Raw genomic sequence first — 21009 nt, 5'->3', positions numbered from 1 at the left:
AAGTGAAAACGCTCATTTAGCAACTGTAGTCTACAGAAATACAGTCATAAAGTCAAAACTTTATTGCTATGATCAGGTACAGTATTTACAAAATACAAACTTTAAGTAACATGAGGTACCAGAATGTTAATTAGATAAAGAGATAGGCTATGAGAAATGAAGGGGAAAATAAAGCAAATTTAAAATGAATAGCTAAATGTAACTAATAATAATATTAAATGAAAAAAATAAATAAAACGATCAGGATGGGATTAAAATGTACATGGCATATCCTTTTAACATTTAATGATAAACTTCATTGGAATGCGGTCTAGACAACATCACGCACAATACAGTAGCCTGTAATATGCAATATGTTAATATAATAATTTCTTAATTACGCACTTTTTCTTAATTAATGCCCGAGCACCGATGGTGTGAGGACCCTATTGTAATTGCTCAGTCAATTATTCTGTGTTTCTGTTCTTCAGGGCACCGAGCGCGTGGACGAGCCGGGGCTGAAGAGTCTGCGGATGGGCCGTGTGGTGCAGGAGCGCATGGTCCTCACGGTGGAGCCGGGAATCTATTTCATCAACCACCTGCTGGATAAAGCGCTCAACTCACCGGCTCAGTGCGGCTTCATCAACAACGACGTCCTGAATCGCTTCCGCGGCTTCGGCGGGGTCAGAATTATTACAAACTAATCATATATTCCAGTAGATTCACATCAATCCATAACTAATTCTTTCTTTAACACCATATCATTTTTGCAGGTTATTTTGCTAATGATTTGTCAATATATAATATCATATGCTATAATGTGTGCATAATTACATATATTATGAATTATATACATAAATATATAATACAGTATAGTTTTAATATTTCACTTTATAATCAGAAGCACTTTGAATTCAGATATTAGAAACACTTTTATGTTGTATCTCTGTCTGTTCAGGTGCGCATTGAGGATGATATCGCTGTGACGGCTGACGGCGTGGAGCTGCTGACCTGCGTTCCTCGAACCGTGGAGGAGATCGAGGCGTTCATGGCGGAGGAAACGTCCAAACCCTTCAGTCCCATCAGCAGCCAGAAATTCTGAGATGATGATTATGATTATGATTTTGATGATGATGATGATGACACTCCTTTCTTCAACATATCAGACTTTAACCTTTATCTCAGTAAATGAGTATCTTTGATATTTGACTCTATAAAGGGAAACACGTGACAGCTTCTGTTTGTATGACGTCTCTTATGGAAATCAGTATCACAAATGAATTACAGGATCATTTATGCTTTCATGAAGCAGCTGTGGAACATTTTCAGAGTTTGATATTCTTAATAAAAGCAGCTCTGAACTTTATTTAGCCTGACTTAAGAGAACTTTACTCAATTCATTTGCTTTTTATCCTGTATACTTTGTGTGAGTTGTAAGAAAATGCAGTGCACATTTTTAACAAACATCTGATTTTTCATCATTTAGAATTGTGTGCAAAGTGTTTTTACTATTTCATAAAATTCTGTCATGTTGTTTAAGGGACTCTGTCTCTTTCGTTGTGATGAATTTCAAGTATCTTTTCAACTCATTTCTCTGGATGCAAATGAACAAATACAGTTGAGATGAACATAATTAATGATGGAAACGGATGCAACAACATTGACATTAAAGTGCCGCACCCTCAAATCATCTCCTGCATTTGGGTGATTTACTGGAAAGTTCATTAAAGAAAAGTCAGGTGACTCAAAGGCAATCTTAGTTCTGTAACACTGAAACTGTTGTTTCACACGTATGTAAACAAGTACAGCTGGAATCTACTGGAATGAAGAAAGACAATCTTCAAAACTGATTGCTAAGATTATACTTCAGTAACATTCAAAACAGCACTAAAATCTGACAATGATGGTATCATACTTTTTACTTCTTTAGCTCAAATCATGTATGAACACATCAGGGTAAAAATCAAAAGGCAATTGTCTCATTGAACTTCATTCATAAATTCATATTGAGTGTTTCTCCTCCTGTCTCTGTTCACTGCTGTTCCACCAACTTTAGTTTGACGAAAACAACTCATATGGGATTTAAAGTCTCAAGTCTTGCCCTCTAACAGCAAACTGTCTTTTTTGTCTAGTAGTTTAAAAAAAACTTACTATAATTCCTTTTAATAAAAAAAGTGAAAAATAATTTTCTCTTTTGCATATTTTCTGCTCTTGCTTCATGTACTGTTGTAGTTTATACCATAAACTTGGCATTGTGTATATGATCATTTTTGACTCGTGATGTTCCTCAGCATCTGTTAATTGAATAAATGTAGGGTTTGTTTTTGTGTTGGGATCATATCAAGGGAGATATCAGAGCTGTGATGGCTGTCATCAGATAAACAGGTATAAACACAGAGGAGTCAATACAAAACACAGGAGCAAAACTGCTTCCAGAGAGACATGATAAAACAAGAATAAACATCTCCATGTTCACACTGTGGAGGATTTTAATAGAACTGATGTGATTCTTCTCTGACACCAAACTTTCTTCTCAACTTTTGTTCCTGCTTAGATCATTTAACTAAAATTTACCTCTTTAGCTTTTACTGAAATGTTCCTGGTCAGATGGTGTGGTCTGACCTTCGACTATCAGCAGAATAAAGTCTGATTTACATTATTTAGTTTATTCTGGCCAAGAACCGCCTGCTGAGATGAGAAGACACCGTCTGACTGACGTTAAATGACGTTTGTTCGTTTTCACATGTTTTTTAGGGTCAGATTTGTCTGAAATGAACAATACAAAAACAGACAGATGTGTCAAATAATGGTGGCAGTTTTCACAGATGATTGTACAGATTATTTTACAGATGCTACTCAGAAATGATTTGATGCCACTACCCTGATAGACTTCACCAAATCCATTAGTTCTTCCACCATAACTCTCTATCAGCCTGGTAACTTAATGCTGTCTGAGGTTGAGATACTGGTTGAATAGTCTACAGAGGAGAAACACAGGCCCTCAGCTGTTAGCAGGGAGGAAACAGTCACTTTTCTCTGTGGAAATGACAATGAAGCCTCGATCACTTTGGGTATGATAGTGGACTGAGGGTTTGCTGGATGAAATGTTACTGCAATAATTCGTCTGTGATTTGTGTGGATTGTAACCTGCAGGTCTCACTGTACACACTTCATCATTTAGTGTTGTTTTGTTTCATTTGTTTGTTTCCAGCAGTTCAGTGTGATTCTGCTCTTCTCATGAAACTGCAACTCTTCTCAGAAATATAGAAAAGTATGTACAGTGCTCAGCGTAAATGAGTACACCCCCTTTGAAAAGTAACATTTTAAACAAAATCTCAATGAACACAAAAACAATTTCCAAAATGTTGACAAGACTAAGTTTAATATAACATCTGTTTAACTTATAACATGAAAGTAAGGTTAATAATTAACTTAGAAAACAAAATTTTCAGTTTTACTCAAATTAGGGTGATACAAAAATGAGTACAACCCACTGAAAGTCTCTGGAGCAAAGCTACATTTTAGACTACAAATGTCTAATTTAACAAGAATTCAACACAGGTGAGTCTAATTCTTCATTACACAGGTGTCCAGCAGACAGTTGATTATAAAAGGGTGTTAAACCCCTTCCCATTTCATGCTGTCAGCAATGGCACCACATGGAAGAGAAATGTCACAAGACCTGAGAAAGAAAATCATTTCTTCACACCAGAAAGGTGAAGGCTACAAGAAGATCAGCAAATCTTTACTTATCAGTCAGAATACTGTAGCAAAAGTGGTACAAAAATTAAAAAAGATCTCACAGAGATGTCCAGGTCGTCCACGGAAGTTAACACCTCGACAGGAGCATCTTCTGATGAGAAGGGTTGAAGAAAATTGGCATGCAAGTTCACTGCAGTTATCTGAAGAAGTAGAAAGTCAAACTGGGGTGACTATTTCCCGTGATAATACAGCGTACACTGCAGAGGAATGGCATGCATGGGTGCTGTCCACGAAAGAAGCCTTTCCTAAAGCCCAGGCACAAAAAAGCCCACCTAGAGTTTGCCAGGGCCCATGCTGACAAAGATGAAGACTGCTGGGACTCTATACTCTGGAGTGATGAGATCAAGATAAATGTTTTTGGAACTGATGGCTTCAAAACTGTATAGCATCGCAAAGGTGAGGAATACAAAGAAAACTGCATGGTGCCTACAGTGAAACATGGTGGTGTCAGTGTCCTCATGTGGGGCTGCATGAGTGCTGCTGGTGTCGGGGAGCTGCAGTTCATTGATGGCATCATGAATTCACAGATGTACTGCTCTATACTGAAAGAGAAGATGCTACCATCACTCCGTGCCCTTGGTCATCGTGCACTTTTCCAACATGACAATGATCCTAAACACACATCTAAGGCCACTGTTGGATTTCTGAAGAAGAACAGGGTGAAAGTGATTCAGTGGCTCCTGATCTGAACCCGATCGAACACCTATGGGGAATTCTGAAGAGACGAGTTGAGCATCACTCTCCATCCAGCATCCAGTCTCTAAAATTCAATTCAATTTTCAATTCACATTTATTTGTATAGCGCTTTTCACAATACATATTGTTTCAAAGCAGCTTTACAGAGAATGCATGTCAACATTACAATTTGGAGAATGCAGTTAGCTAATAATGTAATAATTTAGGCAATTAATTTACAATCACTGTTAGCAATTTAATTGAAGGTAGAAGCAAAGAGCTCCTGGAAAAATGAATTACATATTAACAATAATTAGGATATATAGAAATTTGCGAATGTGCGTGTTGATCCAGATGTTGCATCTTCTGAAGTCCTCACAGGAGTTGGCGCCGTCTCTTCAAAAGTGTTGGTCATCTGAGGTCTTCTTAAGAGGCTGGATCCAAACTGAGGCTGATGTACTCTCTAGTCAACGGAAAAGCAAATGGAGAATAATTAGCATAGCTGCTGTTCATAACATTAAGCAAAGATAGTCATGTGCAATTGATCTGATATGAGATGGATTATGTGAATGCTTGGCTAAAGAGATGCGTCTTTAATCTAGATTTAAACTGGGTGAGCGAGTCTGAGCCCCGAACATTATCAGGAAGGCTATTCCAGAGTTGAGGAGCCAAATGTGAAAACGCTCTCCCTCCTTTAGAGGACTTAGCTATCCTAGGTACAACCAGAAGTCCAGAGTTTTGTGATCTTAAAGAGCGTGAAGGATTGTAGGTCGGTTAAGTACACAGGAGCTAAACCATTTAGAGCCTTATAGGTCATTAGCAGTACTTTATAATCGATACGGAACTTAATAGGTAACCAGTGAAGAGATGATAAAATTGGTGTTATATGATCATATTTTCTTGACCTGGTAAGAACTCTAGCAGCTGCATTTTGTACTAATTGTAGCTTGTTTATTGAGGAAGCAGGGCAACCAGCTAGTAACGCATTAAAGTAATCTAGTCTAGACGTCATGAAAGCATGAACTAACTTCTGCATCAGAAACAGATAACATATTCCGTATCTTAGCAATGTTTCTGAGGTGGAAGAAGGCTGTTTTTGTAACATATGAAATATGATTTTCAAAGGACAAGTTGCTGTCTAATATAACACCCAGGTCTTTAACTGTCGAGGATGGAGTAACAGTACATCCTTCTAAATGCAGATTGTAGTCTGAGAGATTCTGTGTACAGGTTTTTGGCCCAATAAGTAATACTTCAGTCTTATCTGAATTTAATAGAAGAAAATTACTAGTCATCCAATGTTTTACTTCTTTAACACACTCTGTCAGATTGGATAATTTAGAGTTTTCATCTGGTTGTGTTGAAATATATAACTGAGTATCATCAGCATAGCAGTGGAAACTAATTCAGTGTCTTCTTATAATATTACCAAGTGGCAGCATGTATATTGAAAATAGCAGAGGTCATAAAAGAGGTCATTCTTGAAGCATGGAAAAAAATACGTGTTGCAAAATGTCGCCAACTTGTTCATTCCACGCCTAGAAGACTGTCATTAAAAATCATGGAGGCCATACAAAGTACTAGATGTAGTAGTTTTTGTTGTGGGGTGTACTCATTTCTGCAACACCCTAATTTGAGTAAAACTGAAAAATGTGTAATCTAAGTTATAACATGAAAGTAATTTTATAATAATATAAGTTAAACAGATGTTATATTAAACTTAGTCTTGTCAACATTTTGGAAATTGTTTTTGTGTTCATTGAGATATTGTTTAAAATGTTACTTTTCAAAGGGGGTGTACTCATTTACGCTGAGGACTGTATCTTGGAATGGTGTTTAATTTTTCATTAAGATGGACACTCCTAGGTACAGTATGTTGTAGATCTGGTTGTGTCAGGCGTTAAATGTGTGTTTTTCCTTTTTGTTTTATTCCTGAATTAATCATGCAGTCAAAACCATGGGACTGGTACAGCCGGATCAATGTCAAACCTGCTGAACCCAAGTTTAAATCAAATATATGGTTGAAAAATCACATGGAGTCAGGATGACCATGTGGTCATGATATTTTAACGTGCTTTCTGCTTTTAACCATAAATACTCTATATTGCCAAAGGTATTGAGACACCCCTCCAAATCATTGAATTTAGGTGTTCCAATCACTTCCATGGCCACAGGTGTATAAAATCAAGCACCTAGGCATGCAGACTGCTTCTACAAACATTTGTGAAAGAATGGGTTGCTCTCGGGAGCTCAGTGAATTCAAGCGTGGTACCGTGATAGGTTGCCACCTGTGCAATAAGTCCATTTGTGAAATTTCCTCACTACTAAATATTCCACAGTCAACTGTTAGTGGTTTCATAACAAAGTGGAAGCAATTGGGAACAACAGCAACTCAGTCACGAAAAAACCAGAGCGGGGTCAGCACATGCTGAGGTGCACAGTGCGCAGAAGTCGCCAACTTTCTGCAGAGTCAATAGCTACAGACCTCCACACTTCATGTGGCCTTCAGATTAGCTCAGGAACAGTGTGTAGAGAGCTTCATGGAATGGGTTTCCATGGCCGAGCAGCTGCATCCAAGCCTTACATCACCAAGTGCAATGCAAAGCGTCAGATGCAGTGGTGTAAAGCTGTAGTTTGGACCAAATGTGAATAGGCTTGTCATGGAACCTTTCAAGGATGTGCTGTTATATCACTGAACACCTGTTGAAGCTGCTGAATTTAGTGGATGGCCAAAGGGGTCATAATTGTTACATACTTATCTATTTTTTATTAAACAGAAGTGCTAAAGTGAGGTTTAAACATCATAAACTTGATGTTGAAGTTGGCATCTTAATCTCAAATGGAAAATACCCTGAGAGAGAGATGAATGAAGGAGTGAACAGCATGACTGAATCTGAAAGCAGAAAGTGTCGTGAAAATCCCAATGTTCTCTGAGTCTGCAGTCGGTGTGCTGAACACCTGTGACTGAAATACTCATCGATGATGATGATGATGATGGTACACATGAGTTCACTGAGATCACTGCAGGACACCTTCTGACATCTGCTGATAACCTGAAAGACTTCACCAAATCCATTAGTTCCTCCACACAATCACTCGTTCTATCAACCCAGTAAATGCTGTCTGAGGTTGAGATACTGGCTAGATGATCTACAGGGGGCGCTAGAGGAGTTTGAGAAACCTGTTTGGAAACAATGATTTTTGCAATTTCACTTTGCTCTGAAAGGACACACTTCACCTTTAAAGCTTTTAAGCCACTTTTCCAGCATTTATGTTTTTTGACTTATATATTTAAGAATTCACTTCCTAAAAGGACAAATAGACATGTTTGGATTAAAGTCCGAGAGAGCTTCAGTCCTCTGCTGTAAAATGACCTCTGACCTCAGTCTAATGATGGTCTAAGCTCAGAAATGTCTCTGATGTCACCGGTCAGGTGTGAAGTGGACGGACATGCATCGTCTGGCTGACCGGGTTCACCTGGAGGAGCTGGTTAGGATCGGGATCCTGCGTGGGAAGGTGGAGGAGATGCTGAAGGTTCATCTGGGCTCCGTGTTCATGCCGCACGGACTGGGTCACCTGCTGGGCATCGACATCCACGATGTGGGAGGATATCCAGAGGTCAGTTCTGAGTGTTTCATCAGAGAGGGAGAGATTTCCTTTGTGCTGTCAGACTTTTTCCTCTTTATTAAAGTGTCTCTTTTTTCCCCTCACTGAGGTTCGTGTATGATGTTGGTAAAGATTCAGTGAAAGTGATTCTGTGTTTCTGTTCTTCAGGGCACCGAGCGCGTGGACGAGCCGGGGCTGAAGAGTCTGCGGATGGGCCGTGTGGTGCAGGAGCGCATGGTCCTCACGGTGGAGCCGGGAATCTATTTCATCAACCACCTGCTGGATAAAGCGCTCAACTCACCGGCTCAGTGCGGCTTCATCAACAACGACGTCCTGAATCGCTTCCGCGGCTTCGGCGGGGTCAGAATTATTACAAACTAATCATATATTCCAGTAGATTCACATCAATCCATAACTAGTTCTTTCTTTAACACTATATTATTTTTGCAGGTTATTTTGCTAATGATTTGTCAATATATAATATTATATGCTATAATGTATGCATAATTACAAATATCATGAATTATACACAGTATAGTTTTCATATTTCACTTTATAATCAGAAGCACTTTGAATTCAGATATTAGAAACACTGTTTAGACTATTTTAATGCACATGAATAGTGATGATCATGTGTGTCTGTTCAGGTGCACATTGAGGATGATATCGCTGTGACGGCTGACGGCGTGGAGCTGCTGACCTGCGTTCCTCGAACCGTGGAGGAGATCGAGGCGTTCATGGCGGAGGAAACGTCCAAACCCTTCAGTCCCCAGACTAAACTTTATTTAGCCTGACTTAAGAGAACTTTACTCAGTTCATTTGCTTTTTATCCTGTATACTTTCTGCAAGTTTGTAAGAAAATGCAATGCTTATTTTTAATAAACATCTGATTTTTCTAGCATCATTTGTTGTTTTGAGTTGTTTTGGTTTAGCAGTAAACAGAGACAGGAGGAGAAACATTCAATATGACTGTATGAATGAAGTGCTGTTACAGTCAATCACCTTTTGATTTTTACCATAAAGTGTTCATACATGATTTGAACTGAAGGAAAATGTATAACACCATCATTGTCAGATTTTAGTGCTGTTTTGAATGTTACTGAATTGTGATCTTAGCAAACAGTTTTGAAGATTGTCTTTCTCCATTCCAGTAGATTCCAGCTGTACTTGTTTACATACGTGTGAAACAACAGTTTGAGGGTGTTACAGAACTAAGATTAATGTTGAGTCACCTGACTTTTCTTTAATGAACTTTCCAGTAAATCAGCTGAATACAGGAGTTGCTCAGTCATCATGAGGGTGCGTCACTTTAATGTCAATGTTGTTGCATCCATTTCCATCATTAATTGTGTTCACCTCAACTGTATTTGTTTATTTGCATCCAGAGAAATGAGTTGAAAAGATAGAAAGCATTTTTGTCGTCTTCTGTCTACTTGAAATTCATCACAACGAAAGAGTTTAAGTCCATTAAACTCAAGGCTTTCCCTGTTTAAAGACATTTACTATAATTACTTTTAATTAAAAAAGAAAGAAAAATAATTTTCTATTTTGCATATTTTCTGCTCTGGTTTCATGTACTGTTGTTGTTTATACCATAAACGTGCCATTGTGTGCTACAATTATTGTTGACTTGTGATATTCCTAATTTTGGATAAAAGCATCTGCTAAATGAATAAATGTACAGTTATGGTCCAAAAGACTATCAGACTATTAAACTGGTTGTAACTTTCAGAACAATAGAAGCCCAACAGATGCACAAGAGCGAGACAAGCCATTATTTAAACCGATCATGTTCTGTATCTTAAACCGATCATGATCACGCTCTGTATCTGTGCAAGCAGTGATGCTGACACCGAAAATGCAAATAAGAACATTAACTTGGGGTTAACTCAAGATAAAGAATAAATAGTGTGAAACATTTTAACCTGGGTTAAGAATGACCCAAGGTGAACGTGTGACAACCCTTATAGAGTACCGTAGCATTACCACAGTACTGTTTGAAGGTCTTTGGATTACTGTAGTTGACATGATTGATGAATATGGTTATCATTCAGGAATCAGGAATCAGAGTCATGTGGCCAAACCAGTCAGGTGAAATGTGTTGATCTGGGCACTGAATCAAGTATGTGCTGACTGAATAATAGTTCCTGTCATCTTCTGTTTGGTTTGCGCAATCACTAGGGTTTATAAGGGATAGGGGGTTAGCAAGAGATTTAAACAGGACCTTCACAATCCTCACACACCAGCGCTAGAACTAGAAATGGCAGAAGAAAACAAAAGGGTCCGAAACATGTATGGAAGGCTTGGAAGCCAAGAGGATGCTTCAGACTGGGAAGAGGATGAAAGAAACACGTTCAGAAATGATCAGCTGGAAACACATGCAGATGTTGTCTTCAAATTGTATGATCCAATTTATCCACAACAACAGGAATTCCTATATAATCTGCTCTTCAGACCCTCTTCAGATCCTATCAAGTGGATGAGACTCATCATAAAGAAGTATCCAACCCTCAAGGTTTCATGGACTCATGATCCAGTCCGAGATGTGATTAGTATCTGGGGTGACAGCAAGACATTGAGAGAGTTTTGTGAAAAATTTCCAGATTATCTACAAGAGATTGAAACTGAAGAACTGACAGCAAGATTACAAGAAACATTAACAACAGAAGAAAACACAATGAAAGAAGAGCTGCCAAAAAAATGAGGTACAGCATTTAATACAATCACTCTTTCAAAATGCCAAATATTCTACAAATGATTCAGAAATCATAATTAATCATAGTTTCAGACAGTGAGATGAGTGGTATTTGTTTTGTTTATCTGTTTGTTACTTCCATCTTAAATCTGTCTTAACAAATGTAGTTATGAATTAACACCTGTAGGAAATGTTTATGTTCATATAAGAGTTGTGATTTTTATCAAATAATATCTGTTTTGTTTTTCTGAATATTTTCATTAATGTTTACTAATTAATGTCTAATAATAGACATATGAAATTATTATTTGTTTGATCTCTTCCACAAAGGACAATGTTTTCACGTGATGGGAGCCCATGAAGACCTCAAGATCTGCATCTTTTGGTCAGATTAAAGGCAGACCGATCATACATTTCTTATATTTCTCTTCTCACATTCCAGCCAGACAGTTGTGATTAAATGTCACACTTGTGTATAATCGAAATAGTGGTGAATATTTCTCAGGGTGTGTTTATTGTTCAAAGCTGATTTCTGCATAGTCTTGATTATCAAATGAAAATAATAATAATAATAATGAACATTTTCACTGTTACTACACTGTTGACACACATTAACCTCTTGTGGCAAATGCCAGTGGCAGGACATGATGTCAGACTGTATGCATGGGGTAAGCTGTCACAAGGGAACCTGCTATTAAACTATTATGTTAATAGGGTTTTATTGTGTTTATCCTTGTACCCAACTCATTTGAGTTCTGCATGGAGAGTAACACAATCTATGCAAACAAAAACATCGAATGGTAAAAACATTTTACATGCAGAATATGAACATATGCAATAAGTCTCAGAATTATTATACAGTAATTGTTTTGTCGAGGAGATGTGTCCAACAAATGAGTTGAACTGTACTGATAAATTTCTGCCAAAAGAACCAGATACACAAAGAAAATTTAGGGTTGATATGGTTGATTTGATCACTCAAGTTTTACAAAAAGAACAAGACAAAATCTCGAAGAAACAGGCCGAAAAGGAGAAGAAGAAGAACCATTAGGATGGCAGAGATGAAGATGGATTCAAAGGCCAAAGAGATGATTAAATTACTGAGAAAGCAACAGAAAATTAATTTGAAATTGATTATGCTTATAAAACAATCCTATGCTTTGAGTACTTTTATGCGTGAGATGGGACAGATTACAAACGAGGTTGAAGCTTTGACCACAGAAGCTTCAGCGCCGGTTGTATCTGAAAATTGTGTTTAAGGGATAAAAGGTTAAAATTATGTCTAAATAGAAGTGATATTTTTCCTGCTTAATTTCTGAGAAATGAGACCGAGATGTATGTTTTTATTATAACTAGAAGTGTTAAAGGGAACTAACGTGAAGGTCTCAAGTTCAAGTGATTAAAATGCGTTAAAATTCGCAGAATGTGACACAGACTACAAAAGGTGTTGCTAGGCAGGCTGCAGTTAAACTTTGTATCTTATGTTTTGCATACAACAGGAAACAGTGCAGTGTTAGGCGCTGTACTCCTGTTTACAAATAAGGAAATGTTTATGTTGGGAAAAGGATGTGATCTTTGGAGACTATATATTGGAAACAGTGTAACAGAAGGTGGCCACACCTCGGGTGAAGACTTTCTCGCCTTTATGTTTTGTATTTTATTCTGTATCTTGTTATTAAACCGAAACCATTGTATTTGGTGATTCGTAAACCTCTCTAAACAAGTCTCAGAGTGACATTACTTATACATAAACTATTATCAATACCTGCAATTAAATTACTTCCATCGAGCTTCAAGAGCATCGGATCCTGACTGAGCTGGTGCGGACTCCACCTTGAAATCTCTAATTGTCGTGCAACGCTCTCAATCCAATTAATCTGAAGGTAAGGCCCAGTTTTTTGATGCAGTAAAGGATTGTAGAGACATGTGTTTGATTAATTGGAGATTGAGGGGGACAACAAATTCAACAGTTTAATCCAGACTCAAGAGGTCAGACCAACAGGACTTTACACAGTTCACACATCATTTGTAATGCGTAATGTTTGCATAATTATACAAAAATTATAAGTAGGCCTATTAATTTGTATATGCATTGTGCAGGCAATGACATGCATAATTCGTAATGCTTAAAATTTTTTTATTTTGGTTACATTTCTGATTATTCATTTTAATTTTAAGTAAGTAAGTAAACTTTATTTGTATAGCACCTTTCACAGATATAAATCACAAAGTGCTTTACAGAGTACAACAAAACTAACAAAATAAAACTATAACAAATGACAAAAAAACATAAAACACAAAACAATAAAGCACAAGCACCCCTACAACCCATTCAACCAAAAGCCTGTTTAAATAATATGTCTTCAGCTGCTTTTTAAAAGAATCTACAGAATTTTCCGCACGCAATGACAGGGCAAGGCATTCCAGAGTCTAGGTGCAACTGCTTGAAAAGACCGGTCACCCTGAGTTTTAAAACTAACTTTAGGAACCATTAAAAGGTTTTGGCCTGAAGACCGAAGAGTACGGGAGGAAGAGTAAGGGGTCAACAGGTCAGTAATGTACTGGGGGGCCTGTCCATGCAGAGCTCTAGAAGTCAAAATTAAAATTTTAAAATCAATTCTGAATTTGACAGGAAGCCAATGTAGTGAGGATAATACTGGTGAAATATGAGTCCTTCTGTTGGTTCCTGTTAAAAGCCTGGCTGCAGCATTTTGCACCATTTGAAGACGACCCAGCGAGGATTTATTTAAATAAGTAAAAAGAGAGTTACAGTAATCAAGACGAGAAGAAATAAAAGCGTGCATAATCATCTCCAAGTCAGCTTTAGACAATAGCGGCCTCAATTTAGAAATGTTTCTCAAATGATAAAAACAATTTTTGACCAGCTGTCTAGAATGACTGTCCAAAGACATAGTTTGGTCAAATATAACACCAAGATTTCTGAGGCTCGTCTGAGCAGAAGAACCCAAGGAGCCAAGGTGCTGTTTAATTTGAGATAACTTATGGTCTGGAGCGAAGATTAAAGTTTCAGTCTTTTTAATATTCAATTGTAAATAATTATTAAATAACCAGTTCTTTATACAGGACAGGCAGTCCAGTAAATCAGTTAACTTGTCAAACTCAGAATCTCTAAAAGAACAGTACAGCTGGATGTCATCAGCATAAAAGTGATAAGATACATTTTTAAAACCATGAATTATTTCACCGAGAGGGCGAATATATAATAAAAACAAAATGGGACCTAGAACTGAGCCCTGGGGTACTCCATATGTCAAGGGGGTCATCTCAGACAGAATATTATTGATTGACACACAAAATGTTCTGTCGCTCAGGTAGGAGGAAAACAAGAACTACTCCAGAAAGACCTGTTTCAATATGTAAACGATTTATCAAAATATTGTGGTCAAGTGTATCAAATGCAGAAGATAGATCCAATAGGATCAAGACCGAGTACTGGCCAGCATCGGCCACCATCATAATGTCATTTGATACTTTCAGCAGGGCAGTCTCAGTTGAATGACATTTCCGAAAACCTGACTGAAATTTATTTATAAAATTATTTTCCTCAAGGTATGCAGTCAGCTGCCCCGCCACTACTCTCTCCAAGATTTTTGATAAAGGCAATTTGGAGATGGGCCATCCAAATTGTTTGGATCAGATGAATCCAAATTGGGTTTCTTCAAAAAGGGGCAGACAACCGCTTGTTTAAAAAAGCTAGGCACAGAACCAGTAGAAAGAGAAAGATTGATCAAATTAACAACATAAGGTCCAATTAAATCAAATACATTTAAAAGCAGCAAAGTTGGCATTATATCTAAAGGGCTTGATGAAGGTTTCACCTTTTTTAATAATCCCTTAATATCCTCTTCAGTGGCAGGTGAATTTTACTTAATGGGAACTGAAGATAGGATGAATTTGTTCACCTCAACCACTGTCATTTACTAATTTTGAGTACCATTTAAGACAGGACACAGCAAATGTCTTCTTTGAAAGAATTTGGAAGCACTTACAGGGTCATCCTATATATTACTGGCTATTAAAGCATGTAGACAGCGCCCTCTTCTGGATTGAGATACTATCACTGTAACAGTGGCCCTCTGACCAATGATGTTTCTCCTGTGTCTCCTCACGTTACAGAGGTTGAAGCTGGCTTCATTTTTGATGTGCCTTTTCAGCTTCAAGCTCCATTATTCTATAAGAAAAATCAGCAAATTCATAAAGCAAATTATTCCAGTCGCATGTAACTGTGTATAACAAGGTATTACAATAACAAATCTGTACCTGCACATTCTGGAATCTTGCTGGTGTCAGAGTTTCTCTGTAGAGCTGCTTCTTTCTGACAATAGTTGCCAAACTCAGGTGATGATGAAGATCAAGTGGATCACAGTTTCTTTAAGCAAATGAGAAAAACTTACCTTTTGTGCAACAGGACATGATGTCACACTGTATGGGGTAAGTTGTCACAATAAAAGCTGTCATTAAACTATTATAATCCATGTTAGTGTGGTTTTATTTTGTTCACTTATTTTACCCAACAGCTTTTAGTAATAGCATATTACTAAATAATAACCCATTACTACCTCAATATAAACCACTGCTTGTGAAGACAAGCATTTATTTAATGTGATATTAAAATTAATATGATAGGCTACTTAATTGAGATAGGCCTATAGACTTTCACGTGTCGCGATGCAACAGCCAATGAAATACAGTGATGTCTATGGAAGCAGCAATAACAATCCATTCAAATATAATTTGCTGACGTTTATTCATATCAGATACATATCAGATTGTGTAAGCAACTATAAAGCTCAATCTATTCTTCTCCCAGTTCTCCGGCCACATGTATTTTGGTACAAATGGATGAATTCACGTGCTGTAGCCTATAAATCCGACTGACAGGAAACTGAGTTGTAGATTAAGATCAAGATCGTAATGTAGGTTTTTAAATGACAAAACACTCACTTGCACATATTTGAGAATCGGAATATCAGATAGTTGATGACATGGTGAGAAAAGCGATACATCTGTCATACAGTGTGGCTGCGGTGTGTCACGTGACAAGCATGATGCGTCATCATGGAAACAATAAAGGGAAACTTTCTAAAATAACAGTTGCTTTAACTCTGGGAGGTCAGCCAGAATATTTTAAACTTATGTGTGAAAGGGTTCATTTAATTTTAATTATTTTTTATTCAAAATTTAATCTAGTTTCTTCCCAATGTTCATTTTCAAATAAAGTCATGGGGTGACAGTGACAGAGTTGTCGTCAGCTCGTGTAGTGTGTAACCCACTGTTGTGGATCATTTACATAGTGTCACGTAGTGTGAACACCACAACGACTTCAAGACTCCACAGTAAGTCATGTAGTCTGAACAGCACAGCGATCTGCCGACGTTTAAAGTCCTGTAGTGTGAACTTGGCATAACACACCAGTGGGCGGGGCTAACGGTGCAATGATGAAGTAGGCGTTCATTTCTTCTGCGCAGGCGGAGTTTCACCAATCTAAGATAGGCACATTCCAGGATCAGTCGTTCGTTGGTGTCAATAAAAGCTTTTATTGGACTAACAAGGAAGTTTTCAGTTCTGAAACTTACAGGATATTCTTATAGTACGATGATCTCTTATATATCAAAAGCTAAAGGAAAAGTTGATTTCTCAATTCATGACCCATTTAAAAAGCAATAGATTTTAGTTACACTAAGTGAAAATAGTGATAGATTCTATTTACGCTATGTAACAATATTAGTATTTTCTTTGCAATAAGAGTAAATAGTAGTTAGATGCTAAAAAAGTGTCAGATACTATTTGCACCTCAGTGTTGTTGTAAATTAAACGGTATGCAATTGTAGCCAGTTGACTAAAACATCTGTTTAATTTGATATTTTTTCATCTCCAAGGAGAAATGTTCTGTAAATTTAGGTAACTTCATCAAAACTTGTATTAAATTAATTTTTATTAAGTTCTATTTTCAATGGTTCCGATCGGGAGTTCCTATCAATTGTTGTAGGTGGGGCCTTAATTAGTGAGACACCGAAGGGAAATGTATCGCTTCTCCTTTAAGCACAGTGTATGGTAACGGAGAAGCAGAGGTAGTTTTTCTCTCTCTCATATATCTTGCATTAACTGTCTCTTTATAACGTAATCACTACGTTTATGATGTTAGAACACTGTTAAGAGTTTGTCATAACTTGTATCCGTGTGATTAGCGTATTTTCCTTGAAAGTATTTTCCTTTTAACCGTGTTAAATTTACTGTTTCGGTTGCACGTGTATCTTTCCATGCAGGAATGAGAGAGTAGGCTTTCTGATGTCTGTGTATACTAATATTGCCTCACGCTACTCTGTTTAAGGTATGTTGTTTCAATCTGTGATCATTAATTTAAATGTTTATTTTGTAATTTGAATTTATTTGCGAATTGATTTGGAATGCATGTGTATTAAGTGTGCAATCTTTATACTAATTGCCTTGTGGTATAATCTCATGCAGTGACACTGTGTTTGTGCCAAAAGAAGAACGTTATTGTACACAGTGATTTAACAGAGTTTAATGCAATTTAGAGTTTATAGTACACGTTACATGCATTCCTATGAGTTTATAGCATATTTGAATGTTAACTTTTGCAAATGTTATGTATTTACTATTACGATTTTATTTGCGTTTTCATGTTATGTGAGATAATTAAGCACTACATTTACTCATGTTAAATATTTCTATATGTAACATCCATTTGCATCAAAACTTTCTGCCACACACCTTCTGTAATTTTGTCTGGCCCAACCAGACGTCAGTGGGAGGAGTTAGCGTAAATAGCCTTTGCCAACAATGTAAAAACTTTTACTAATTTTCCTGCTCTTGCAGTGCTTGCTATAGTTGTTTAATCTTCTGATTGTGTGGTTTGAAGGGATGTTTGTCTTCACGAGAGAATGTCTCCATTTCAAGGTTTTTAACGTCATAGGACGATGTTGTGAAACAGTATTTTCCACTGTTTTTCCCTTGGTATAACAACACTTGTTGGAATTGTACTGGTCAGATGAAGTCAGAGCATTGAAACATACGCAACTCAGATTATTTAATAAATTCTGCTCTTTTTATTTTCATCACTTCATCTCCCACTTCTGCTCTTCTCTGACTTTCCCAGTAAACTCTCAGGCTGATAGAGGACTGATATCTTCTGGCAGGGATTCGGCATCTGGGGTTGAATCTATATCTGATATTTCTGACATGGAGATCTATCTGATCTAACACTCTGCTGTGTCACACTCATGTACTTGTGATCAAGTATACAAGGATTTTGGATCAAATTTGTCACAATTTTTACTCCAGTGAATATTTCTCATGGTGGGTTTATTTTTGAAAGTCAATTTCTGTATAGACACAAATTTTAAAGTGTTGACTACAGATAAAAATACAATAGCGGGGCATGTTGTCACAATGGGAAGCTGCCATTAAATTGTCATAATTGCCAGTATTGTTCACCTGTTTATCAACAAACTTGTATAAAATATGGTGATATTGAAACTTTAGTTTTGTTTCAAACCTACATTTGTAATGATTCTCTTGTCGTTGTAATTATTCTTCATTTTCTAATAAAGATGTAAAGTTTTTTAATGACTCTTCATTTCAATCACTCTTCTTTTACTCTGGACAGCAACACTACTGGACAAAGAAAATGAGTGAAAATAGGTTTGGTAGTTAGTAATCCAACAATGACTTCCTGTGATTTTTTTTTTTTTTTCTCCCCTCCCCCCATTACTTTTAAAAGTATCTTTCCCCAACACTGTATATCAATGTATTGTTCAAACTCTGGCTTGCATCAGACTACACATCCAAGAATGTTAATGTACAGGTGCTGGTCATATAATTAGAATATCATCAAAAAGTTGATTTATTTCACTAATTCCATTCAAAAAGTGAAACTTGTATATTATATTCATTCATTACACACAGACTGATATATTTCAAATGTTTATTTCTTTTAATTTTGATGATTATAACTGACAACTAAGGAAAATCCCAAATTCAGTATCTCAGAAAATTAGAATATTACTTAAGACCAATACAAAGAAAGGATTTTTAGAAATCTTGGCCAACTGAAAAGTATGAACATGAAAAGTACGAGCATGTACAGCACTCAATACTTAGTTGGGGCTCCTTTTGCCTGAATTACTGCAGCAATGTGGCGTGGCATGGAGTCGATCAGTCTGTGGCACTGCTCAGGTGTTATAAGAGCCCAGGTTGCTCTGATAGTGGCCTTCAGCTCTTCTGCATTGTTGGGTCTGGCGTATCGCATCTTCTCTTCACAATACCCCATAGATTTTCTATGGGGTTAAGGTCAGGCGAGTTTGCTGGCCAATTAAGAACAGGGATACCATGGTCCTTAAACCAGGTACTAGTAGCTTTGGCACTGTGTGCAGGTGCCAAGTCCTGTTGGAAAATGAAATCTGCATCTCCATAAAGTTGGTCAGCAGCAGGAAGCATGAAGTGCTCTAAAACTTCCTGGTATACGGCTGCGTTGACCTTGGACCTCAGAAAACACAGTGAACCAACACCAGCAGATGACATGGCACCCCAAACCATCACTGACTGTGGAAACTTTACACTGGACCTCAAGCAACGTGGATTGTGTGCCTCTCCTCTCTTCCTCCAGACTCTGGGACCATGATTTCCAAAGGAAATGCAAAATTTACTTTCATCAGAGAACATAACTTTGGACCACTCAGCAGCAGTCCAGTCCTTTTTGTCTTTAGCCCAGGTGAGACGCTTCTGACGCTGTCTGTTGTTCAAGAGTGGCTTGACACAAGGAATGCGACAGCTGAAACCCATGTCTTGCATACGTCTGTGCGTAGTGGTTCTTGAAGCACTGACTCCAGCTGCAGTCCACTCTTTGTGAATCTCCCCCACATTTTTGAATGGGTTTTGTTTCACAATCCTCTCCAGGGTGCGGTTATCCCTATTGCTTGTACACTTTTTTCTACCACATCTTTTCCTTCCCTTCGCCTCTCTATTAATGTGCTTGGACACAGAGCTCTGTGAACAGCCAGCCTCTTTTGCAATGACCTTTTGTGTCTTGCCCTCCTTGTGCAAGGTGTCAATGGTCGTCTTTTGGACAACTGTCAAGTCAGCAGTCTTCCCCATGATTGTGTAGCCTACAGAACTAGACTGAGAGACCATTTAAAGGCCTTTGCAGGTGTTTTGAGTTAATTAGCTGATTAGAGTGTGGTACCAGGTGTCTTCAATATTGAACCTTTTTACAATATTCTAATTTTCTGAGATATTGAATTTGGAATTTTCCTTAGTTGTCAGTTATAATCATCAAAATTAAAAGAAATAAACATTTGAAATATATCAGTCTGCATGTAATGAATGAATATAATATACAAGTTTCACTTTTTGAATGGAATTAGTGAAACAAATCAACTTTTTGATGATATTCTAATTATATGACCAGCACCTGTAGAGTATAAAGTGTGACATCTGTGTGTCTGATTTAATCACAGCTGTCTGACTTAAATGTGAAAGAGAAGAGAAATACAAGAAATTCATATGTTGTCTGCTTTAAATCTGGTCAGAACTGCTTCATGGGCTCCCATCAGGTGTTAACATGATCTATGTGTGGAAGAGATGAGAATAAACAAATAAATACATAAATAAAATAACTGCTGTTATAGTCATAATCTCATACAGTATTATTACACAGTAAACATTAATGAAAATATTCATAAAAACAGAACGACTGTTGTACCTCATGGTTTTTGCAGCACTTCTTTTTTATTGCGTCTTTGTCATTTTTTTCCCCCTTTGATTTGGACGTCTTGTATTTTTTTGGTGCAAGACATCACAGCTTCATCATCATCATCATCGTCATCATCATCAGTGCCATTAATCTCCTGCAGATAATCTTGAAAATTTCTCAAAAATTCTCTCAAGTCCTGCCAACTCCCTGTGATTTCAATTTCATCTCGGACTGGCTGTATAGCTTGTCGTACAGTCCACCGAGCAGTGAGGTTTGGATATTCGTTTCTGATCAATTTCATCCACTCGTTGGGATCTGCAGTAGGTCTGAAGACCAGACCAGACAGATTTTGCATTGCTTGTTGATCTCTTGGCTTGTACAATTTGAAGAGAACATCTGGATGGTTGTTCAGCTTAGATGCTTTGATTTGTTCTAGTTCAGGATCAGGCCCTGTAAGATCCCTACTTTGATACATTTTTCTGACCACTCTTTGTGCTGCCATTTCTAGTCAGTGCTGGTGCTTGAGGATGGTGAAGGTCCTGTTTAAAATCTCTCG

The 21009-nt window shown here is 37.4% G+C and overlaps 1 protein-coding gene and 2 long non-coding RNA genes across 4 annotated transcripts in view; 2 read left to right on the top strand and 1 right to left on the bottom strand.

Moving 5' to 3' along the window:
- LOC127499717 (xaa-Pro dipeptidase-like) overlaps positions 1-8817 on the top strand; it is a 99113-nt gene extending 90296 nt beyond the window's left edge. The window contains exons 13-15 of one of the 2 annotated variants that reach the window (XM_051870235.1): positions 7850-8034; positions 8191-8382; positions 8670-8817. In XM_051870235.1, coding sequence (XP_051726195.1) covers positions 7850-8034; positions 8191-8382; positions 8670-8816 — 524 coding nt within the window. In that variant the 3' untranslated portion in view covers position 8817. Of the gene's footprint in view, positions 1-470; positions 663-937; positions 1171-7849; positions 8035-8190; positions 8383-8669 lie in introns of those variants that run through there. The other variant, XM_051870241.1, reaches the window with a different exon arrangement.
- Positions 1-21009, bottom strand: part of LOC127499725 (uncharacterized) — a 41003-nt gene that overhangs the window by 1793 nt on the left and 18201 nt on the right. The gene's annotated exons all lie outside the window — the stretch shown is intronic.
- LOC127499727 (uncharacterized) lies at positions 10219-12440 on the top strand. Its single transcript, XR_007926181.1, has 2 exons — positions 10219-10727; positions 11048-12440. It is a non-coding gene; the product is annotated as an uncharacterized LOC127499727 (long non-coding RNA).

Source organism: Ctenopharyngodon idella, chromosome 18 (assembly GCF_019924925.1).
Source record: "Ctenopharyngodon idella isolate HZGC_01 chromosome 18, HZGC01, whole genome shotgun sequence".
Lineage (NCBI taxonomy): Eukaryota > Metazoa > Chordata > Actinopteri > Cypriniformes > Xenocyprididae > Ctenopharyngodon > Ctenopharyngodon idella.
Note: the sequence above shows the minus strand (reverse complement) of the source record. Positions and strands in the feature narration are given on the sequence as shown.